A 24,951-nucleotide genomic window follows, 5' to 3' on the forward strand; every position below is an offset into this window, starting at 1 on the left:
ATTAAGGCATCTTAAGGCAGAGGTTGCCTTCTTAATTTTGACTGCCAAATGTCTTTCTGTCAGCAATTAGGTTTTTAACTCAAACTGCGTTCCTTGAGGGAGTCTGCATTCCACAGATTTTCAGGATTTTGTCAGAGAACAAGAACCTTATTGCCTTTGAAACATCCTTAAGGAGTTTCTTCTGCAAACAAATAGGTGAAACTCCCTTCCCGTAAAAACAAACCTGAAAGCCATAGTTGACACCCATACTCTTGAGTTAGAGGTGAACATGGTTTCTTTGGAGGTCTGAAGGTATGTTATAGACAAACAGTGTTCAGGTTGGATTGCAAGGGTGTATATTTTTTGGCGATGACAGTTTGATTGCCATGTTTCTGAAGCATGTTCCTGTCATCCCCTTGTAGATCCCCAAGTTAATCCCAATAAAATCTATGGAATGGATTTCTTTTTTCACTCTGACTTCAAGGAGAGCTGGATAATGTCCTTTAATCGCTCTTGCTTCCTCTGTTAACTTCATTGCCACGTGGAGCAAAAATATATGTAACACATGTGAAGACTGTATAAGTCTGCATGTGTTTTACATATTGGATGTCTATGAAATTGCATACCAAAGCAGCTACTATAGAGGAGTGAAGAGGAAACTGGCCGCTTTCCTAAAGAGCAGTCCACATACATACCGACCTTGAAAAAGTCATTAAACCCAGCCAGCCTAAGCATTTCTTGCCACTTAGTGCAACAATAAGTATAAAGAGAATGAACCATATCAGACTTGGTGCCAGAGGCAAACCTGTTCCCTGCCTCTTTCTGTCTCCCAGGCTGTGAGCACACCCCATTGCAAAGATCTCTAGTCTGTTAAGGCTCTAAGCTATGAGACTTAAGTGTTTCCCATGTGGAAATGTATTTCAGAATTATCCAGCTGTCCTAGAAATGTTGACTGGGAACAGGATATTGATATGATATTAGTCCGAAAACCAACTGACTGGAGAAGTGACAAACAAGATGTGGGCCTCATGCTGGTCCTTTAGTTAACACTGGCCTTTCTTAATCAGGAAGCTGGAGCAGTGGCAAAACAGTGGCAAAACCTCTTCTACCTTGCCCGTGGCTCCATGTGGTTGGTATATCAGCATCTCAACATGAAGATTGAGGGTGCTTAGCATCCCTTTTGGAAAAACTCCGTGCATCTAATGGGACTGGATTGACATATTTTAAAGACCTTTGCTGTCTATTTTAAAATTTCAGTGTTCACATTTGAAAAACAGTTCTGATCACAAGAAACGCTCTTGATTTTATATTCAGCTTTGGCTTGGCATGTGCATGGGTAGCTGAATGGAGGAATTATCTGCTCCTAGCCCACCTACAACAGACAGTTCAGTGTCTAACTAGTTTGGGATATTGCAGGTACAGAATGAGTTCATGAAAGTTTGATAATTCAACCTATTGCAAAAGCAGATATTCTTTTCTCCCTGTGGGAATTAGTGCTCTGTAGACTGGCTAATGTTAATACACTGCTGCAATAGCAGCAAAACAAATGTGAGACAGAGTATGTGATCACACAAACTGGATTTTCTGAAGTAGTTAAATTCAGGGACAGAACTGACTTCTGGTGTTCAGTCCTGCAATGTCAGTGTGGTCCTGCATGCAGTGACTTTATACAGTCTTCATGGGAAACAGATTGTTCGTTCAGAGATACGCCCCACACATTGCACGGTTTTATCTTGGTATTGAAGACTTCTGGCCTGCACTTGGCTTTCAGAGTTTGCTGTCTGCAACTCAGTGAAACAATAAATGGATGCCCACCTCATTTAGCCTGCACTTGATCTGTCACTGTGCCTGGGATTTCTAAAAAAATTAAAACAGATATCCTGAGTCCTAATAAACTATTGGGAAAGTCTTTAATCTTCAAGTCAGTTTGAACAGGAACTGAAGGCGTAATGTCCAGAGAAACTGGAGCTGCTGGGATGGTTTGAGAGATTGTGTCATTTCTTTGTGGCTGTTTGATTACATTTGTACAGTCAAGTCAGCAAGCCTAAGTGAGCAAAGTGAGCCAGGTGCAAATCGGCTGCTCTGCTGCTGCATCAGAGGTTTGACCAGGGTTACACAGGGAATATTTATTTAGAAAGAAATGTATGGATATTGACCTAGGAGATGCTGCTGTTGTGATGCTTTCTGCAGGTGGTGGGAACACTGGGAGCACAACTGCTCTGTTTTTCACACCCTTAGAAAGGTACATACGCAGACACTACCTAAGCCTATAACATTCTTAGCCTATATAAACATTGGGTTAACACTCTCCCCCCCCTCCTGTATCTGGTTCTGCCATGCATGTCTTCACCTGAATATCAGCTCCTGATAAATTTCGTCTTGGATCTAACAATGCATCTATAATTATTTCAGGGAACAGATACGCCAGGGTCTGGAAGAGCTGCAGAAGGTCCTTCCGGGAGGTGACACATACATGCATGAAGGATTTGAAAGGGTAACTAGATGCATGCTATAGTACCTCTAAACTGTGTCTGGGTGCTCCTCAGGAACTGTTAAACAAGGGAATCTGGTTAATAATTCTCTGGTAGGTAAATGCGGCTATGTCCCTCTTATGCAATAGATATGCTGAAGTGTAAGCATCCAGCATTTGAACTGGTGCAAGGGAGCTGCAAACCCTACTATGTGTCTTTGGTTTTGCCTTCAGCTTTTATGGGGAGAGCTGCCTTTTCAGCTTAGGACAGGGTAGAAGGCTTTGGCATTGCAATCCCACGTGGAACCATGTTCATGAAGGGTGGAAAGCTGTCTAGAGTCCTGCATGGGTGCTGTAGTAGGCTTGTTAGAGTTGGGCAGGGGCTGAGGCTGTGGCTTTAACCTGTTCTCACTAGTGGACAAATGCTGCTGCATAGTAGTTATTCTCCTGTATATTTTACAAGCTCAAGAGTTTCTCTAAACCTGAACTCCTAAACCTCCTCCCACTTCTGTACTACACATGCATTTGGGAGGATTGTGGAGCTGTTTGCCTATTGAAAATGCATGTGAACACACAGCAAAAATTCAGGTGACCTGACAGAGATCCTGGTTCTTAACCAGGAGTCCAAAACCCAGAGTTTGGTGAATTCAGAAGCTTTGCAGGAGGAGTCCAAAAACCCAAATTTAAATTCAGAACAGAAATGAAATTCATAAGCCATATATGTTCAGAGTGGCTTACTTTTAAATTTTGAATCAACACACACTGAAGTGTTTGCTCTTCTACCTCTCAGAATATGCTTGTGCGTAGATCAAGTGGGAGACAGAAGCATATCTCTCTGCCGTTGCTTTATTTGCAATTAGAGTAGTTGATCTAGAGGTGCTGGGGAATATTTATCAATGGACCTAGGATGTTTCTCAAGGAGGAAGGTGAATCTGATTCTTAGATAGCAGAATAGTGGGAGGTTACATTTTTGTTGGCCAATGGCCTTAGGGTTGGTGTGACTGAGTTATGCTTTAGATAAGACCTTGAAGTAGTGCAATCAAAGCCTTAGGTAAGAAACTTCTTCTATGAAGCAGGTATCTCTGAAAGCAGAGGTTATGTGCAGACTACAAACATGACATCCTCACTGCCGTCTTTCTCTTTCTGGTGCATGTGTAGATGCCCACAAAGTTTTATTATGCATTTATTGCTAATAATCTTCTGATTTAATTTCAGGCAAGTGAACAGATTTACTATGAAAATGTTCACGGTGAGAGACTTTCTTGATCCATTGAATATTCTTTTTTTCTCTTTCTTTTTGGCTGATAAGTTTAATAGATTTGAAATGCAGCTTCACTGTGGGAAAGGTGGGGGGTGGCTCCTAATCTTACAGGAATGCAATGATCTTCAGGGTAGTTTTTCCTGAAAAGGAAAAAGAACAGGTGGAGCTATAAGGATTCAGAGCTGGAATGAATGTGTTTCAGGCTAAAAGTGAGAAGCCAGGCTGACCGAAGGTGCCTACTCTTACTAAAACTGTCCGGTACCTTATTTTGTTCTTTTTGCTTGAGGACTCGGGTAACCATTTCTTCTTCCTTCTGAAACACGAGTATGTGGAGATGCTGTTAGGTAAAAGTTTTTGTTTTAATAAGCAACTATTAAATCCAGTAGTAAGTGCAGACAATTGTGAAAATGTTTGTCATTTGGAAAATGCAGTAGATGGCTGAAGAAATTTAGAAGTTGATAATTTACATGCCTTGACATATTTAGCCTTTATCTTTCCATAACAGTGTTTGTGCAAGATGTACCTACAGAGCTCTGTTAGATGTGTAGCAAGGCTATTGTCAGAAATATGAGTTAATTCTATTTGGCCACTCCTGAAAACTAACACAAACTTGTAAAACCCAAGCTATGACCAATACAAGGGGAAGACTGTAAGTTTAACTATGTTGCTGAAATCTGTTACCTAGGAATGCTGAAGATTTTAGGCTATTTTCCTACCATATCTGTTTAAATCCCAATTGAGCTTTTTATCACAGGCTGAAAAAAAAGTCTCTGGATTTCTTGAATTGACAGCATTAACAAAATCAGGAAATAACTAGGAACAATTTGTGTTGGTTTTTTGATAGCTGCAGTCTAATCTACTGGTTGGAAATACTGAAATAGTTATGAGGGGCTGTCAATTAAAAATCATTGGCACATCAAAGGAGTGTGGTATAAAACTGGTATTGAGGGCAAATGCCTGAGTGGAAAAAGCATGCAGAAATCCATGTTTTCTGAAAACTAATTGGCTGTAGGGAGGTAAGGACATGGGCTTGATGTCCACTGTTTCTAGTCCTTTAATTGTGATAACAGGTCGCTAGCAGGATGTTTTCTAGGCTAGTTTAACAAATACAACTCAAAACCAAGAGACTAAAGAAGTTTATGTATCTAGGTTACAGAACTGCAAGTGTCATCATTGCATTGACAGATGGAGAACTCCATGAAGACTTATTTTTCTACTCTGAGAGGGAGGTAAGTGTCTTGCACGTTTTTAGCTAGACATTCACATTAGTGAAATGTCTGCGCTTGCTGCTTTGAAGGCAAAAGATAGGGAAAACCTTTTTCTCTAGTGGTAAAACTTTGCTTTGGTGCTCTTTAGATGTGAATCTTAAGGACAAACATTAACAGGAGCAATGCTTCTGACTCATCAACACTGAGACTCTTCATGGGAAAGGAGAGGGATTTAAACTTCTGTTTAAAAAAAAAAAACCTGGAGGAAGGAATAGTTCACAGCTGAGAAATTTCAGTATTTACTGTGTTTTTCTGGGAAACACCTGAGTTTTCTCTTTGACTTTTCTTCTTTCACAAAAAGTAAAGACCACAGAAAGAGAATGACTGTTGTTCCTATAATCTTCTGTCACATCAGAAAGCCTTTCAGATGATCAAATCCAAAATTTCCACAAACATTTCAAGATTCAAGTGTGTATTCTCAACACCCTCATTAAATTAGTGTATTATGCAAAATGTTAGATAAACAGTATGTTGAGTGCTATATAGCTTTGCTATATAATGTTCCTACTGATGTCCTTTTGATAGTCATCTCTGAAGAGATGAACCAATTTCCACTTGTCAATCAGACAAATTAAGATGACCTAAACCTGGAAGATGGTATTGTTACATGAATTTGCTATGGGCAGAGTTTTTACTCTCTATCCAAAGTGCAGCTTTAAATCCAATAACAACAAAAAGAATGGTTTTCTAGAATAAAACCAATATTGCTACAGCACAAACAAATGTCATGAATCTATAGAGTTCCCCTCCTTACTGTTCATCTCCTTTTCTTCCCTTCTGAAACAAAAAATCCATGAGAAAAGCAAGTTTGGCTTTTTTGAGGTGAATGAACACCTTGAGAAGTCAGAAGTGTCATATTTGTTTTGGTTTGGGGAGGAACAGTTAGTGAGCTAGTAGAATGATGATCTTGAACTCGGCTCTTGCACTGTGAGTTGCTTCAGTTGTTTGGGTTTGTTTCTCAGTATAAAACTGGAATGATGCTTTTCTTATAAAGTGCTTTGCTATCGAACAATTTGAACTACAGCTTTCTGATATGATCTGACTTGTGACTTGCCACCATCTTTTCGGGGAATGGGTTTTTGGTCAGGTGTTCCTGTTCTAATGAACAATGATTAAATAACTGAATTCATACCTATGCAGGCAAGAGCATTTAGAACAGTTGCTTTTCAAATAGTAAATTCAACTTCATCTGCATGTTGATGAAATAGCCTGGAAAAATCAAACCTATGTTTTTTCTCCCTTTATTAGTTTGAGATGCTGTGTAAACAGTGGGAGTGATACAGTTTTGTAGCAGATGGAACGAAATATCTCTTCACCTATGGATATCATGAGTCCAGACACACATGTCTGAAATAGAAAATACCAAAACATTTTAGGTTACTATTATATTGGAATTAGTCCTAAATGATGAAAAGAAAATGGATTTAGTCTGTCTTACATCTGTTGGACAGACAAATGTTAGGAAGTTGGAGTAGCTTGGAAGCTGAGATAATTAGGTTTAAAAAAAACCCCACTGAATGACTTGTGATTTGCTTTACTAGAAAAATGGCTACTCTGGTAGCAGAGAAAACCTGTTTTTGCAGAATCACAGAGAAGAGCTTTTAAAGCTGTCTTTTAACAAGCCCCCCCATTGCTCATTTTACAGAGAAAGACTGAATTTATGATTGACCTTTCAGAAACCTGCATCCCATCACATTTGCATCCATGTCATCCTACTTTTCCTTGTTCCAGGCTAATCGATCGCGTGACCTGGGAGCAACAGTATATTGTGTTGGTGTGAAAGACTTCAATGAGACCCAGGTAAGTGAGGCACTCGTGTTTACTGAGGTACTTGGCAAAGGTGCATGTTGAACACAGGCACTAGCTCCTGATTCACTTTCTTAAGCTTTCTCAAGTGGTCTTCCTCTCCTTCTGTTGACTGACTGACAGTCTAAAGCAAATGACTGAAGTGTCTTGGTTCTGGGTCTTGGGTTTAAGCCCCTTTCTGGCTAAATCTCCATATGTGGAGAAGTGTCCCTCTGTCTGCATGCCACAATGACTCTTGATAATGGTGGAGAAAAGCAAAGGAAAAAACACATAAAAAATAGCAAATTGTTAAACCATAAAGTTTACGCTGTAGGTTTAAGCTGTAGGCAGGAGGAGGTTGTGGGAAATTTTTTTCCTGATAAAACTGAGGTATTGCCATATAACACTTTAGTTTCAGTCCAGCTTTTCTTTCACAGGAAAACTACACTGTAAAAAGCAAACTGCTTCATTAGTGACACTAATATTTTACAGTGTTTTCCCATTTGATAGTCTGGCTTCTAAATTTATCATATGAATATTAGGATGATCATGAATTACATTTCATATGAAGTGTAACAGTTGTCATGTTTTTCTAACATGAGTGAAACACTTGTACAGCCCCTAAGTGGAGTGCTGAAATAGTTATTGAATAGAGCTTTTCCAGGCTTTCAGCTTTTGTTAGAAAGATTCAAACACTGATTCAAAAAAGAATCAAAACAAACTTGGTTTAGAACAATCTCCTTTGAATCAAAACCAGAGACTAGTATAACCCAGAGTTAGTCACAGAAAAAGCAGAGGGAATCAAAATGGCTAAAAGACTAGATTTAAAGCAGCAGACCTCAAAGACAACTGCTACTTGAAGTCACTTACATGCTGAAGAAATTAACTGGAATTAGATGACTGTTTGAAGTCCCAGAATGCACTAGGAGGAGGACTATGGGGAATGAGTTGAGGAAACTGTAAACATCCTGGTTTACAAAAGCTTCTGTATCTTGGCCAACAAGCAGTAAGCCACTTTGCTACCCTTCTCTGAGCAGGCAGTGGGAAGTTGCCTGGAGTATTTCTCTGGATGCAAACCAGGAGGTTGGCAGTTTGGTGTTTTTCTTGAGAAGTGGGAGTTTGGAGTGACGTGGGCTGGAAGGGTGGAGCCAGTGGGGTTTAGGGAGGAAAGCATGGCTAGTCTGCTGCTTCCAATTTGCAATGCTACAGGAAAAAACAGAGGCCTGCTAGGTTGATGTTACCTCTGCCATGGGAGGGAATTACTATAACAAACATTGGCCTTGCAGCAGTAGAACTTGATTCTGATCCAGCAGATGCATGGAGACCTCATTACTTCTGAACTGGGCTTATATTTTTGCCTTAACCCTTAGCATGCTATTGACAAGTGAGCCTCCATGTAGCTCTTTACAGGTGATATCCTGGTTCCCCTTATCTTACCACCACCCTATGAAGGGCCCTCTTCCTTGTCATGTAGGCTTCCAAATGCTCTTCTGCTACCTTTTTTCCTTCACTTGGAAAATATCTCCTGTTAGCTCCCTGCTTTCTTCTTCTCCTAGGCTCTCTAACGGTTGAGCCTAGGACAAATAGTCAAATCTCTGTCCTGACAGGAAAGGTGAATCAGGCCTATATCTCCAGATGCGGTATGATTTGCATTATTCTTCTGTATATGTGAAAATACTCAATCATTTTTATTAGTTCCCTAGTTTAGATGATGTATACGCTGAAGTGTTTTGCGGCATTAGTGGCCTGTCATGTTGATGCTGTGGCCTACTTTGGTTGGGGAGTTACTATGCTGGGTGATTTACAGTCATGTGGGAGAGAGATTTTTGCAATAAAGACCATTAGACTATGAGCATCAGTGAAAGCCACAGTGTGTCTTGTCTTCAAAGTTAAGAGAAGCCTTTTCTGATTGCTGATATAGAGCTTTCTAAAATCAGTCAGGCTAAAGAGATAAACTTTTCAATACTTGACAAACTATAATGCACTAGCAATCCATACAGAGTACTTGGAGTGTTTGGTTGGTGTTTTTTTTTCTTTTTACTTGGAAGTGGATGAGTCTGGAGAAGTCTTAATTTGATGCCTGCTGGCTAATTTATCTATTTCTTTACATTTCTGTTTTATTTACTTTCACTGCTCTGTCAGCTGGCTAGAATTGCCGACAGCAAAGACCATGTCTTTCCAGTGAATGATGGTTTTGAAGCCCTTCAGGGGATCATAGACTCTGTAAGTATGTTTAATCATGTATTTGCATGTGTGCATGTTAGTTTGTGTTAGCTTGCACGGCTGAAGGTTTCGTTTTCCTGTGTTCACAAAGACCTGCTGACTGCTAATAAATCACTTAAACATTTGGTCCAAAGAAACTGACCTTTTTTTGTACTAATATTGCTACTTCAAGGCAGAGTTTATCAATAACTCACAATACCGGAAGCTCTGAGCCCAAATATTGTCTTTCTATGTCTCCCTCCTTGATGGGAAGTAACTGACTGAATGGACTAGGCACATAGTAACAGTTTATAAAATGGCTGCCACAGTCTGGGACAGCAGAGATGTGTTGAAGCGTGTTCTGTATGAAGGATTAGGGCACTCTTTGATCTCCATCTTTCAGCTTGATTAGTATCCTTTCTGTCCTGATGGACGTGCTGCACGACTCACCTGTTTAGAATGGAGGAAGGGATCCTGCTATGTATGCCAGAATCCCCCAAACTCTGCTTTCTACATTTGGCCTCCTGACACATGGGCTATTTTTTCCCCTCCCCAGACTTAGGTTTCCCTATTCAGACTGATCGATTCCTGGCATTTTCTCTAGGGGCTGGGTGCAGCATATAAGAGCTGGCCTGTTCCTGGGTGGCTGGGGTAAGAGCTAGCAGTTCAGCTGACAGAGGGAGGGGCATAGATTCATTCCTTTCCCATGACTTGTATGCAAGTCATGCAAATGGCTCCATGGTCTTTACTGGCAAATAAGAATGCCTCATGAGGCATCCTTACTTCTATCTCTAAAACTTTGAGCGACCTAATACTGTCCCACCTAGGACCAACGCTTCCCTTGACCGAGCAGGAAAGGCAATATACGAGAGGACGTGTGTGGCATTTTCATTGTAAGTGTAAAATGTGGCAAGCATTCAATGGGAAACTGTATGTGTTCAGATAGCTTTCAGTATTATTCTATTCCTTTTGCTTAGTTGTATCCCATGGCTGTTGTAATTAGATTGCTTCTCATGGCTACAAAGAAGGATGGGAAATCCTTTTAAGGACATGTAATTTGTTCATTTTGGTATAGGCTTTATAGTTGATAAAACACAGATGAAATATACAACTTGAAGCTAGGGAGGGTAGGTTCGCCCGAGGGGTCTCAGATTTCTGTGTTTGCAGTGGTTACACGCTATTCTGACTAACACTGTTCCCTCAGCATAGGCTCAATTTTTGCTAGTGCTCTTGCATGTAGGTGGAATACAATCCCTTGCTTATTAGTTTTCCTCGCACTGTCCAAGTGTGGGGCAACTGCCTCCATTCTCTTGGCCAGTCAGGTGTTGCATCTCATTTAAGAGAGCAACAAACCAACAAAACCCCCTAGTTTGCTTCCCAGCCCTGCATTCCCTTTGCAGCTGTTCTTAATGAATTTCGGTGGCAGTTCTGACTCCCTTTCCAGTTATACTGAACAGAATGGGAAGACTTCAACCTCCAGGAGCCTGGTCAAGAACTGCTTCAGCTGACTGATGGAAGATTTACCAGCCCTGGGAAGGAGGGTCACAAGGAAGTGTAATTGTACAGTAATGAATCTGTGACCTGATCACTTGCATTTGAGGGAGTGATTGCGATAGGTCAGGTAGAAAGGAAGTGTGTAAAAGGAATGGCAAGAAGGACATTAATCACTCTGCAGAATAACAAAGATTCTGTACATTCCTGTTCTAGCTGGAAAATAAGCTCCCTTGTTCCTTCTTTTCTTGTCCTTGAAAAGCACCTCTGTCTTTGAGCAAACAAACAAAGCATTTGTGTTCACAGGAAAGCATTCATTTTAATGTTGAAAAGGATGTGAGATTTGGAAGCTTCTTTCAATTTCTGTGTAAGAGTTGGTATAGCAAGGATGCTCAGCCATGTATGGAGGGGATTGGTTAGGCTACTAGCTGCTGGTTGATGTAACAGGGGAAGGAAAGATAACATGATGAGCCTGGGGGAGATTAGTGCTTGAGATCCCTCTAGAGGTGTGAAGACTTGGGTTTGTTCTGGTCTGCAGTGATTTGGTGTGAACTACTCTGTATTCCTGAAGCCTAACTCTTCCCTCCTCCCCCTGTCCTGAGGGGTAGGTGTTTTTTGACCATCTGTGAGTGCAGAGGTGGTGGACTTAGAAGTCTCTCTGGAATAAGGAAGAGGGTGGGGAGCTGGGAGTGGTGGGACTTGAGGCTGGCCTCTGCTGAGCCTCTAGATCTGCTGAGCAAAGAAGTTCAGGGTGGTGGGTCTGCCAATGTTTCAGTATATCTGCCCGCCCTTTTCTGCTGGAGCCAGCCAGTTTTGAGGTAGCAGCTGCAGGGAGATCTGCTCGGTGCTGCTCGAGGAGGACTGTCTTCCACTGAGTGCCGCCAAGCTATTCAGGCTGTGCCCTGGAGGCTGTGCTTAAATGAGCTGAAAATATAGTCCCATGCTGTAGTCATGCTGAAAAACATGTTTCTTAGTGTGGGAGCTGAAGGTATTCAGTGCCCTGTAGGTTTTGGTCCTTTCTCTCCTGTGAGTTCCAATGTGACTTTTTTATTAAGCAAACCAATTGCTTTGTCTCCCTCATAGTGAAAAAGCCGCTGCTAAAACTTCAGCTTCCCCCATGTTTAATGGGGATTTTGAGTTTGTTAGGAGGGAGGAATCTGGTAGAGAAATAAAGATCTGATTGCTTGTAAGTCGGGAAACAAATGGAAGGAACTGAAGTAATTTAATAAATTTTTCTCTGCTGTGGAAAACTTCTGCAGATCATAATCTGACAATTTAAAGCAAATGGAGCAAGTCTTAGAAGGAAAACCTGAAACTCAACTTCATCTACTGCTCAGTGTGTCTTTTGTAGGAGTGCTGGAGGCGATGGAACACGAAGCAACATGAAAGTCGGGATGGGATCCTGTCGTTGCTTTGCTTTGAGCCTTTAACGGGAACTGACTGAAAGAGCAGTTGCTTGGAACAAGAATACTCCCTGATCCTTGCCATGTGTTAAACAGTGGCACTGGCTCGGAGCTTATCTCAAGTGGAGATGAAGTCATGGGCCCCTTAGAAAGGATTCTCTGAGTGAGCTGCAGGAAGCTTCATGAAGCAGTTGTGGTGTATAAGAAATGAAGTAGTATGAACTAGTTTGTGGGACTATCTCCTGTCTGTATAAATTGTGCAAATGATTCAGCCTTTTAAGTTTAATTTCCTGATTACTCCTTTTGGATCATCTTGCAAGCATGCCCACCTACCTTCAGTATTTTTCAGGTCCTGCCTCAGGTCTTAGAATTGATATGGCAGTTCAATGTACTCTTTCACCCCAAGAAATTTTAGGTTGGAAATATACTGTCTCCAAACACTTCTGTTATACAGATGTTTTCTGGGACAAAATGCAGTGCTGGATAGGTGTAGCGTGGTCACTTTTGTGAGAACTTGGTGTGCGCATTTAATAGACAAAGTCTGAGAAATGTGGTGACGCTTTTACGTAGTCGTCCTGAGCTAGCTGTTCAAACTTTACTTGCAAATAGATAAACTGTATATTCCATGGTGCAGGCACCCATGAATGGGGAGGGAGATGAGGGAAAGTTACTTCCTTTGCAAGACACGTCCTGTAAGTGCAAAATCTGTAATGTACACATGAAGCCTAAGTCAGCTGTGTGCCTTACTGCTAACATGCAGCTGAGCTGTATGTGTACGCTGCCCAGGGTCAGCAAGCTGGGCTCTCTAAGCTTCTGCAGCCGGTAAAGAAGGATGGGATCTCCAGAGGGAAGTTTAGAGCAGGAGCTTCACATAGATATTCCAAATCTGTCTTCTGTCAGAGCCAGGCTTTCTACATAGGCCAAAGAGAAAGTCAACAACTCGAGCCTCTTGGCTTGGGTAGCTAGCTTACCCTTCTAAAGCAGAGGATGTGATCCCCCAGTCTCAACTGTATAGTGTTTCTTGTTAATTCAGTGGTATGTGATCATGGTTTCTACGTCTTTCCCCAAATGCATCTTTAAAAAGGACTTAAATATATTTATTTTACTTAGCTCATGCAGATATTATTGGACAGGAAACACTTCATGAATAAATTACTGTTTTGTAATTGGCAACAGACTTTGTTATACAGTAATTCAACAGAGCTTGATAATGAGTACCTAGCCTCAGACTGTAGGTCATTCACACTAACACTGATCAGGCAGTAACCTTCTATTAAACTTCAGCATCCTGTCTGCTAATTTGAATTCCCTAGTTGGGTGAAAAAAAAAATTTATAAGAAACGTGCAGCTGCTGTGGTGAAGTAATCTGTCTGCATGGTTGTGGACCAGAGTACCAAACGGAAGCTTCCAGCAGCTGCAGAATTTCACTCCCCTTCTTCCCTTTGTTTCTAAAAGGGCCCAGGTGACCTGTAGGGCCTCTCTTAGCTCCTGGCCTTTAACACATTGCCTGGCAGAAAGCTACACTAGTCACAATAGTGCTAAATTCAGTTCTGTCCTGATAGAGATAACTGTGACAAATAATGCCATGCTTCCACAAGGATGTGTTGCATTTTTTATTTAGCATGTCAACAAATATTAACAAGAGAGCCTCCCAGGAGCCTGTGTGAAGCTGGAGCATAATTGGATCCCCACAGAGTACAACAGGAGACTGATTTGGGAATCTAAGCATGTGCTGCTAAAGACAATGGGATGCTTCCTCACCAAGAGTGAGCACGTGCTTCAAATACTTTTCTGCATGGATGCCAAGGCAAGCTGCCTTGAGGCCTGCAGTTAGTTACCAAGTAAACCAGAACTGTTGCAGTTCTCCCTCTGAAAGTGAGGATGTGCAGTCAGTTCTCCTGCGTACGCTGTTGGAGCGGTTTATAGGCAATCAGGTGGGAGATTGCACCACCACTCTTGCATGTTATTTTGCTTTCCTGGGGAGCCAGCCCGCAGTGAATGAAGTGCACCTACAGCCCACACAAGGCTATGCAATCCTCAGGAAATAAGAGAACAGATTTGATGAAATCTTCTACGATTAATGTGTTGAAGACCTTTTTGAATGTATTTTTATAATGAGGAAGAGACATAAAGGAATTCTTTTGCAATAGTTACTGCAGCCTGATTTTTCACTTAGGGTGGGTGCTTGGAGCATTGGAAACTTACTGTTATTCTAAAGCAAAATAAATATTGCAGCTGGCACTGTAAAAAGCTATTAAGATCAGCTTTTTATAGTCACATAAATGGATTGGATTGGACTGGAAGGGAGCTCTGCATCCTTTGAGACACCTGCTATTCTACCCCCCCATCCGAGCTGGCTTACAGCATAAATGTTTGCAAATGACTGAATAGAAGTCATGAACTTCAAACTTAATCGTGTGAAGTTTTACTTGATTTTAAAAAAATGAAAGTATTGATTGTATTTTTCATGCATTTGTTCTCCGGCTCATTTGCCTACTTCTTTCACTTCATTGCTGAAAGGCAATGAGGAGAAGAAATACATGTTAAAATATTTGGGGATGCTGAGGGTATTGGGAACAAAATCTAAGGGGGGGATTTAGAAAAATGTGAAAAGATTCTATTAAAGGAGATATCTTTCGGTGGAGAGGAAAAATACTTGGAAAAACATCAACTCTTAGTTGTGCTCGTTAGCGACAGCAGTCACTTTGGGAGAAAAATGCTGTATCTTCAGAGAAGCAGAACCTGGAATGAGTAAAGGATGGGTAGTAGAGGAATGACAGGAGGTGGGTGGATGGATAGCTACAGATGGATACTTGGGAAGAATGTTCTTACAGTCCCCTTTATTTTGTGTGTATTTTCTTTATTCTGCCTTTCAGATTCTTCTAGTGCTTTTCAGTTCTCTTCTCAGCTGTTGACTTTCTCTTTTTTCCACTTGACAGTTCCTGTATAACCTTGTTCCTGCAAGTCTTCTTTCTCTTCACTTGTCAGGCTGCCAACAGCTCAGACGGTCCTGGTTCGTTCAATCCCTTGGTACTCTTTCAATCTCTACTAGTCCTGTTTCTGACTAACTCAAACTTTTGTTTAAAAGTTTTAAAAATAAATCATGGCTCTATCTGTACTTTCCGTGATTAGGTATTTGAGGCAGAGAGCTGTGATTGTGGAGAAATTATAGATTATCTTTTTCTTACGGAATTTATTGTATTGGTTGCTGTTCTTTGCTTACAGATGTTTCAATTTAAAGCTGGGGAAATAATTTTCATGTTGGATTTGAGTCATGATGCTTGGCTGACATTTACTTGCCTCTTGGAGCTGACCTAAATTTTGATCAGTGTTACCTCGTCTAGGGGCTGCTCAGCCCAGTGCTGAACACCCACAGCTCTCGCTCGCTGCTGCTGTTCTCCCAGGGGCTCACGGACAGTGTCACAAGTTTGCTGACTGTGTGCAGTGAAGAATTTGAGTTGCTCTTCAGAGCAGGGGAAAGGCTGCTGCATGCAAATCACAGCTTGAGGAATTTTAGCACCGTATGGGAATAAACATAGAGTATCCAACTCTATCACGCTCCTCATGCCTTGCAAGCAGTCTGCCAAGCCTGATACTGAAGTATTGGTGTAAATTGCTGTCTACATGTAAAGTGGTTAAAGGCAGTGCCAACCTTTACAAAGACACACTGCTTAATTTAAGTTTGGTTTAGGTAAAGAACAATTGTCCATACATCTTGATTTGAATTCACGTTGCAACTTTGAGGATGTACTGAGGCATGTTCCCATAGATCAGATTAAAAGCTTAAGAAGTTGGAACCCCTATGCTGAGACTTGAGAAGTGGCTATGTAGATATTCCAAGGATGTTTTAATGCAAAGGTAAACAGTTTAGCTTAAACTTGTGATGTTTCATTTGGAGTTTTGGGCTCCAGAATAATTTTGGAGAGGGAGGTGTGTCTGCAAAGGGAGGGCAATGACATTGCCTGACTAACCCTTCAGAGTGCACCTTAGTTCTTGGGGATCATGGTCTGCATAACAGCTTGTACCATGGACAAAGGCAAGCCTGCCCTGAGCTCCTGGAGAGTGTCAGCATCCGTCGCTTTCCTCCATAGCAACAGCTTGCTGTGGAAGAGCAATGACACCTGGTTGGTTGGTTCAAAGTGAAAAGCTAAGATGGCATAATTGTGATGTGAATGCGAAGTGCAATGTTGAGCTAAGCATTTACCTGAGAACGAGTGCGCGCTCTCTCGTGCTTTTGCATTTGTGTTTCTATATAAAAAAGTCTGAGATTCGTGACATTTTTTCCTGTCTTTTAGATTTTGAAAAAATCCTGTATAGAGATTCTGGCGGCAGAGCCTTCCAGTATATGTGCAGGAGGTAAGTATAAATTGAGGCTCTAGTTGTTCATGTTGCCTAAAATACATCTTTCTGTCCAGCTCTAATTGCTGGAGAGTGCAAAAGGAACTAATTAACCGGAGCTAAATCTTTTGCTTTTTTTGGGTGAATTTCTTTTTCATCTTACAGTAGCTTGTACATTTCCCATTTCTGCCAAATGATGTCAAATGAGATTTTCTTACAGAAAATGCTTGAATTTGACAGTTCTGCTGAACTGTTTTTCAGTCAAACAAGTTTGTTTTACTTGGACTTTGCCAAGCTTGAAGTAGATATGCTGCAAAATTACAAACCAGATTGGAAAATAAGACTTTGATTAGGTTTAGAGTTTTGCAAATTCTCAGAGGATTGTTGAGGGAAGTGCTTCTTAAGAAACTACCAAGAAAGTCAAACAAGCACACTTTGATCTAAAGGCTTCTAGTCTTCTCTGAACATTTCTTGGGCGTTTAGGATTGATACAGTGACGGAAGAGTAGAATTTAAACATCGTTCAGCTGACTTGTGTGAATCGTACTGCCTCTTCTTTGTGTGCTTGTTCTTATACAATCAAGCTATGTAAACTGTGGCTTTAAAGTGCAGGCAAGCATTTCTACATTTGGCAGAACCCAGCGTTTTTTGAAGAAAATTTGAGAACCATTTTGTCCTCTTCCATCTGCTTCATGTGAATTCTTCACCTTTTATGAAGTGTATCCTAACCGTTTGTTGAATGTGTAGCAACTCATTAAGTAGAGAGGTTGGGAGCAGAGCTGAGGTTTGTAGAGAAGGATGAATCCCTGACAAGTTTGGCATCTTCCTTTTTCTTAAATCAACAGTCCAAATAAGAAAGTCAGTTATTGTTACTTTTTGTTTTCACTTCCAAAGCAGCTGCTTTAATCAACCTTCCTGCATCCTCCTGTTCCTGGAGCAACTGCCTGTATACCTAAACATATATGTAGCCGTATTTGCCTAGCAGATGCAAGACACCAGGGTAAATGCCCAATAAGTACCAGGCATCAGTTTTGCATTCCATGCATGCCACTACAGTACTTTTTGGGTTTTTGAAGCTAGGATAGCATAACTGACATGAATTATAGTACTTAGTCATCTATTTCTTATTTTGGCTGGCCAATTAAATAGTTCTTGTCTTAAGGTTCCAAAACAGGACTCTGTCTACCTTAGCATGGTAGGTGATTGTTGTCGTGACAGTCTCTGATATAGTGCAGTGATGTTCCATAAATGCTTGGGAAAGAAAATGAAATTGTATGAAGATTCAGATCCCCTTTACACACTTAATTGATTTTTTTTTTAAAAAAATGTATATTTATGTACTTACACAAATGATAAACAATGATGCTTATGTAATGTCATAAGCTGGAAGATGACTTATAACCATCTTTAACACTTTCTAATATGCTCATCAGTTCCTTATACATCTTCTCACTCCCATTCAATGGGTTTTAATGAGAATGTAGGGATAACGTATAGCTGTATCCAGCAGAGCAGCTAGGAGGAAGTGTAGAGGGGGTTTTACATAAACCATTCACATTGGAATTTGGCCAGTACTTTACAGGAGGAGCAATGTTAACCTTGAAAAATGCCAATGGTTATTTAGATGCTTGATTCAAGGCCTAACCTCAGAGTTCGGGCAAAGAGTCCATTGCTTTTGAACTGCAGCTAATTGAATCACTTAGGACTTTGAGACTAATGAAAGTGCCATTGAATATGAAAGTTATGCGCATTAGTCTTTTTAAAATAAATTTTTGCAGGTATAGGTCTGATACCTTGTGTTTTCTTGATTCTGTGGACATCCTTGGTGGCATTACCTCAGGCCACTCTTGCACTGCAGACTGATCCCAGACACTTGAGTAATGAATTTCAGCAGCAACACATCATTCTGAAATGCCAGTTTCTTGATGATCTGGTTTTGCATCGGTACAGACATGCAGGGTGCCTACTGTATGTGTTCGTTTCAGTCTCAAGCAGAGACAGGATCCCCGTGGTTAATCTGACATCATTGATACGCTGTTCTTTGACTGTACTTGAACTCTCATTCCCCAGCAGTTGAGACTTCTGTGATTTCTCTTAAGTATTCATCAACCCCCACACTCCAGAACAGAGCTCTTCTCCCCTGTTCTTCCCAAATGCTCTTGGACAACCCATAATAGGCCTGTGAGGCAGCTTCCCTGGCTAGATGTGGTGGGATGATTTGCAACTTGGCTGTAAATGAGTGGGACCTGGAAGAGAGCCCAGATTCCAGAGAAAAATCTGCTTTTTTTGACAAGTACAGTGTGTGAGTCCTTAAGGGAGATGAAAAAAAATGGGGACTGTAAAGTGGAAGGGGAAAACTTTGAATCTGCAAAAACTAGGCTCCTTGTTTCTCCTGGGAATTTTAAAACCAGGGTGGTGTTTCTGATGCACTCTGATTACTCCTGCATTTTCTTGGACAGTGAAACATGTTGTGTTCCAACCTCATTCACCAGCGAACGATCAGTGGGGATTATCTGAGTGCCTCTCCTAGATAGTAACAGGAATTGTGGGGGCTGTTTCCTTTGCCATGGGGAACTGTAGAGTTTGAATCTCTCTCTGCTGCCAGAACTTTTCTGGGACTATGGCCTTCTTTCAAAATCTGAAAGTCTGAAAATGGTGCTTTCCTTGCAAGGCAATCTTAATGCTGGTGGCTGCAGGAAGTTCGTAAACCTTTCCCAGTACTAGGTTCAAGTAGTTGGAATAACGAGGGATGGTAAAGAGTAGTCTGAAAGACTTGTGAAGATATGATCTCATTGCTCAGCCCTGCTTGTTCCAAAAAGGACCGCTCAGTTCAGCAGTCAGGTGTAGATGCCTGTCCTCGATGCTTTCTGCTTGTACTGCAGCTTGCGGTGACCTTGCAGAGTTGATCTGGAAAAATAGCAAAGAGGAAGACTTGGGGAAATGCCCATGGACTTGGAGGTCATAGCTGTTGTCCAGAGATTAGAAAGCTGGTCAGTTGATGAAATCCCCTGTCACTGTATGGAAATTTGTCCAGTCAAGGACTCACGGCCATTGGGCAGGCTAGTAGGGCAGGATGTGACAAAACTCTCCAACTGATACAATTTTGCAGTTACCTAGGCAAGGAGCAGTTAAACTGCTCCAAGTTATCTGTCACTGGAAGATTTTTTTTTTCCTTTCCATGGAAAAATACTTTTGTCTTTTTTCACCCAAAACCTTCTGGTATTTAAAATGGCAACGCTCAGTGTCCCTAAAGTTTAATGTTTTCACTGCAGGTCAGTTAAAATGTTTCTGTTGTGCATTATTTCCCGTTTCTAAAAACTCAAGTTGAAATTGGGTAAGGAGCGGGTGGAAGTTCAGTTTTTAACAATTTTAAACTTAAAAAATGTTCAACTGCAAATTTTAGCTCAAGAGATCTCAAATGAAAACTTGATATATGTGCCTTGTCTAAATGATCATTCTTTGCCTTGCTATGTGTCAATAATCTACTGTCTCCTTTGCTACAGAGTCGTTTCAGGTTGTTGTGAGAGGAAATGGATTTCGACATGCCCGTAATGTTGACAGAGTGCTCTGCAGTTTCAGGATCAATGACACAGTTACTCTCAGTAAGCAGTTTTGGTTGTTGTTTTTTTTTCCTGTACACCATTGACTCTGCACTGGCAGACATTTGCTTGCAAAACGTTTTGGATCTTCAAATATGTTGACTGTGAAGGTAATAATTATGGAATGAGGAGCTATTAATTTGCAGAATGCACAAGAGATTATTTTAGAGGAAAATTGCTGATGGTATTGTAAGCTGCAACTCTGACAGCAAGTATGTGAATAGATAAGCTTGAGCAGTGGAGGGGACAAAATATAGAAGACAAGAAACTTGCCTGTAAAAAGTATCTGTATGTGTCTTGCTGGGTTAAGTCTGTAGTGAGATCAGGTCTGTTTCTCTCCTTACCTGTATTTTGTGGTCCTTAGCAGGCCTGGTCATGCAGCTTAAATAAACACTACTATTGGAAGCTGTATTGGAGCAGTGGTGAGGCAGTGCTGTGTTTCTGTGGATGCAGCTTGGAAAGATGTTTCCTCTACAGAGTTCACCCAGCAGAAGAACTGAAAGGAAGCAAATTAGACCCTGAGTGTTTGGTCTTTGTGAAGTGTACTGAGAGCCATTTACTTGGAAGAACTAATGATTCTATTGTTCTCATCTGGCATGCCCACAAACACACATAGGAAACAAGATAGCATAACTCATAGCTAATACCACCAGTGACAGTAGAATTCATCTTTTCTAAGATGGTATCTGTTCAGAAGCTGCCTGATCATTTTGGAGGTGGTCCTGACCCTTTCGAGGATATAATAAATGCATGAATTTTTCTTGCATGTGGAAGTCTAATGGCTCAATGTTGGACTTGCTCGTGCTTTGAGCATCTGTGTAATTTGCTCTTCGGAGCAGGGAAGGGGTTTGCTAAGGCTGTTTGCCCTTTGAGAAATGCCAGTGAGCATTAGGGCAGGTGTAGGACAGTGAGTGTACATAATTCATCCTGAATGACTTTTGTACTGTTATGCTGGCCTCCTCTGTAGTAGGCAGGTTCCAGAATTGCTGACCCTTGTGTCATCATAATTTTATAACAGCTTTCAGGAAAGATCAGCTTATCTTAGTGCAACCCGTGGGCTTTTTTGTTTGAAGCTGTCTTCCTATGTCCACAAAATGACTGTTGAAAATGAGAGTAAGGACCAAATATGTTTCCTGTCCTCTGACCTGATGCATTCATTGTGTCCTGAATCGATGCATCAGTGAAAAGTGAGCTCATTTTCCTTGGCACTGCACCAAGACTTCTCAGTTTGTTTTCACAGCCCCAGATTGATGCAGTGACCTGGAAGCAAGAGGCCACAATCTCAGTTTCTGAGTTCAAACCATTCCCTGATTGAGGGAACTCAACAGTTGCTCATCAATGTTCTCAAACCTAAGTCTCTCCTGGTGGGAACTGGCACAGCTAAGTTAAGTTTAAGTTGCTCTATGTGAGAATGTGGCTCAGTGTTTCGCTTTACTGGAGCCTGCAGCTCCAGCCTGCGTTCTCAGTGTGCTTCTGTGGCACTTAACTGCAAAGAGCTTACCATAAGAGTTAACCGAAGGAGAGTTTTATGGAGACCTTATGGGGATTGGATAGCTTAGCTGGTTTTGTTTGCTTGAAACCTCTCGGCCTCTAATTGTATCAGAGGGGGAGGTATTTTTAAAGATAACAGTAAGCCAACAGTTCCTGAAACCCTAAATTATCCCAGATGAGATGTAGACCAGCACAGCTAGGACTTGCTGAGGTTAAGGGCATGAGCTAATAGATTTTTATCGGGATTATTGGCAGTGAAAAGTGGCAGGTGAAGAGAGCATCAGCTCATAATGTTCATAGCTATGGGATTAAAAAAAAGGAACATCTGTAGAAACCATGAAGAACATTTGGCTGAGCAGAACGGTAATCAGATGAGTGTTCAACAGCAGGGTGTTTTCTGCCAGCACCAGGACCTAGGAGAATTGGTTTCAGACTGCACAGAGTTAAAAGTAATTATCCAATGCAGTGACTTATGACTGCTTTGTGGTGCTAAAATGTCTTTGTCTGCTCAGATTGTGCAGGATTGAGCAAAGATAGTTCTGGGCATAGAGGCAAGCTCTGTCCTAGGCGATTTAAAACTGAAAAGAGAGGTGAAAGATGGGCGAGGAAAGAGCATGCACCACAGCAGAGGTGGGGCTAGATCTTTTACATTTTAGTGAATGCTCTGGATGCTTGGGAAAAACTGATCCCTTGCACAAACTAGTCTGATTTTTTTTTTTCCTACCACTGAGTACCACAAGCGAGGGGAAAATGAGGCAAAGACAGTGGGAGCAGGACTTTGCCAGGTGTCAGCGGAGAGTGAGCTGTATAAGGAACTGTATCCAAAAACTGCTCAACAAATGCCTTCTAAAAATTGTCTTCTGTTTTCAAAGTCTAGCATGTGCTCCATTTTCCCCATCTTTCCTTTTTCTGGGCAGCAGAGTACTTTTTCTTGTGATACCTTCTTTACTTTCTCACAGCCTGCTCACTCTTAGCACAGGAACGTTTTGCTTTGCAGCTTCACTTTCCGATCTCCAATTTCCCCACTTGAATCCTCTACTGAATCTTTTCCTTTTATTTACTTATAGTACCTTTTCCCTCTTTCTACTGTGGTACTAGAGAATGTCCATCACTGGGTACCAACTCCATCACATGTTCTTGGGAGTGTAACCTTTATGAAGGACACAACCTATGCCTCTAATTTTTCCTAGGTGAAAACATACACCAAGGTGGGCTTGGCATCCTATTTTTGAAGGGTGGCCTGCATCGTTGCTTGACAAGGAATATGAGAGCAGAGGAAATGGTCACGCTTCCCTCAGATGCTCTCCTAGCTTCCAACAAATTGCACTGTAGGAACTTTTAAAACATAATTCCTGTGCATTTACCTCCAGTAGATTTGTCTGCAGCTGTCCAGGCTGAGTGTGGAGGAACAAGCACAGGGCAGTCGGGGAAACTTGGGCTGAGGGACAAGGAGAATCTGTGCAATGTGGAGTGTTTTACCAAGCTCACTTATTTATACTATGTGCTGCTGGAGGACCAAGATGGTCTCTCACTGTGACATCAGTGTATCTGTGCAAAGAAGCATGATGGAGCTTATGGGAACAGCTCTGAGATTGGAGTGGGGCTGTTGCAGTGCTGGCCCAAAACTCCTGCCTGGGAGTGACCCTGTGTACTGCAGCGTGGGCTGCTCTCCTGGGCTGCCACTTGTGAGCATGAGCAAATTAATAGTGTGGTGCTTTGCCAAGTTCTATTAGTAGTCTTGAAGCTATGTGTGCTTGTTGAACAGAATAGTAGGCATAGCAGATGAACCCCTCAGAGAAAAAACGATCCCTTCCAGATTCCTTTTCTCCATCTAGAGATTGTTGTGAATGTGATATCATTGTTCTGTGCTTATCTGTCTCTTCCCCCATCCCCTGACTCTCCTCTGAATGGCTTTGGCATTCAAAGCTCATGTGTCCCGACACAAAGCAGAGCAATTATAGCATGATCTCAATATGGTTTTCATTACAGTATTAACAAAACATTTCTTATTTATGGGTCTTCCTTGTAGGCAGTCTCTCTAGCTCAGAGACTGTTCCAGTGTCTTTCTACATTCCTATCTCTCCACAAAATGGGTTTGAAATAAAAACTTTGCTTGCAGAGTTGTCACAAGGAGTGGCATAAGAGGAGGAGTCAGCCAGGATGAGCAGAGATTGTGCTTTGGTAGGTGATGCAGAGACTTACGGAGGTATTTTTGTCTCATCTGAGGTGACAAAGGGACAATGGAAGTGCTCAGGCTCACGAAGGCTCAGGGCTACCAGTCTCCGGTGGGCTGAGGTACAGAGGAGGAGAACAGCCTTCTTCACACAGATGTTCTTGAGGGAGTCTTGTGTGAGTGAGAGCAGCCAGACTCCCACCCCCAGTGTGGCTGTACTAGTCTAATAGACCAGAGTCTTCTCTCCCATAGTAACAGAAGACTAGGTCAAAGTGTTTTCTGAGATGTACTTTAGTTGAACACAAATCATAAATAAAGGGATAACCGAAGGAAACTGTTAGTCTGTGATATATGGGAAGTTTGGCAAACAGCTTTTGCAGTCGTTTCTGGACTGAAATGTTGCTGATATTGTGAGCCCAACAATTTGCGATATTGTGGTGGCAATTTGAAAACGTGGTGCTTTCTTAAACCCTTCTGTAAGGGATCTTTGCAGTCAGTTTTCAGTAAGCCAGTCAGTTCTTGGATGAACCATTAACTGAAGCAAAGGCTGTTAATTTTAGCCTGGTTACATGGCTATAAGAAGGTACTACTATCCGTCTTGGTCACCTTCTCTGGGTTTTTGTACCTCTCTTTTAATGAGGTTTGCTCTTCTGTGTTAAAACATCATGCATACATTGAGGCTTTTATTATTACGGTTGGGAAGAACTCCAAGTCCTGGCTTGCCAAAAGGTTACACCCTGCTAATGGCAAAAGAAGCTATTCACTAGTGCTCGGAATAATAGATTTTACAGGCTACAGATAGTTGTTAAAAGGTGTAGGAATGCTGGGTAGCGAATTGCAGGAATTTGAGCAGGAGAAAGTACTTTGTTGAAAGGGCATCCACAGAAAACTTTTGCGAGATGTTTTACTCTTCTCTCTTTCTGCATGCTGCTCTGAATGGCTTATGCCTCAGGACTGACTGGTTTTAGTTGCCCATGTGTGCTGTGTCCTGTGGGTTTTTAATACAGTGAGAACTTTATTTTGCTTGGTGGAATGATTAGAGATGCATAGGTAATGAACAAATTTGTGCAGTCAGCCCCAATGCTGTGGGCAGACTTTCTCAAAGGTGAGGCATTGCAATATTTCCTGATGATGTCCAAGATCTGCCTGTGATTGGTGTCTGAAATGCGATCAAGACCCGAGCATCCTTTCTGTAAAATTGGCAAAGGGGGAAAAGTGGTGGTTACACAGCCAGCTAGCGGCCGAGCCGAGAACAGAGATCACTTCCTGGGCAGCAAAGGCAGCGACATCAAGTCGAGCACTCCGCCCCCCACCTTCCACAGCTCTTCCACTAGTATTGTCAGCTGAGAGGAGTCCAAACCACAAAATTCAGATTTTGGCACGAGATCTAGAGTTTGGGAGCGTTCAGGCCCATCTCTTACTGTACAGGAATACGGCAAGCCTTCCCTGCACCAGACGAGAAGAGCGGCGTTCTTTCAACTGCATCCTGCAG

General features: G+C 41.7%; 1 protein-coding gene across 1 annotated transcript in view; it reads left to right on the top strand.

Annotated features, from left to right (window-relative positions):
• ANTXR1 (anthrax toxin receptor 1) overlaps positions 1-24,951 on the top strand; it is a gene marked incomplete at its 3' end in the record, with an annotated part of 103,272 nt that overhangs the window by 10,349 nt on the left and 67,972 nt on the right. The window contains exons 4-10 of the mRNA XM_009704245.1: positions 2,392-2,473; positions 3,665-3,698; positions 4,860-4,939; positions 6,710-6,778; positions 8,906-8,986; positions 16,155-16,215; positions 19,700-19,798. Of these exons, the coding sequence (XP_009702547.1) occupies positions 2,392-2,473; positions 3,665-3,698; positions 4,860-4,939; positions 6,710-6,778; positions 8,906-8,986; positions 16,155-16,215; positions 19,700-19,798 (506 nt within the window). The remainder of the gene's footprint in view (positions 1-2,391; positions 2,474-3,664; positions 3,699-4,859; positions 4,940-6,709; positions 6,779-8,905; positions 8,987-16,154; positions 16,216-19,699; positions 19,799-24,951) is intronic.

Source organism: Cariama cristata, unplaced genomic scaffold (genome assembly GCF_000690535.1).
Source record: "Cariama cristata isolate BGI_N322 unplaced genomic scaffold, ASM69053v1 scaffold2487, whole genome shotgun sequence".
NCBI classification, from domain to species: domain Eukaryota; kingdom Metazoa; phylum Chordata; class Aves; order Cariamiformes; family Cariamidae; genus Cariama; species Cariama cristata.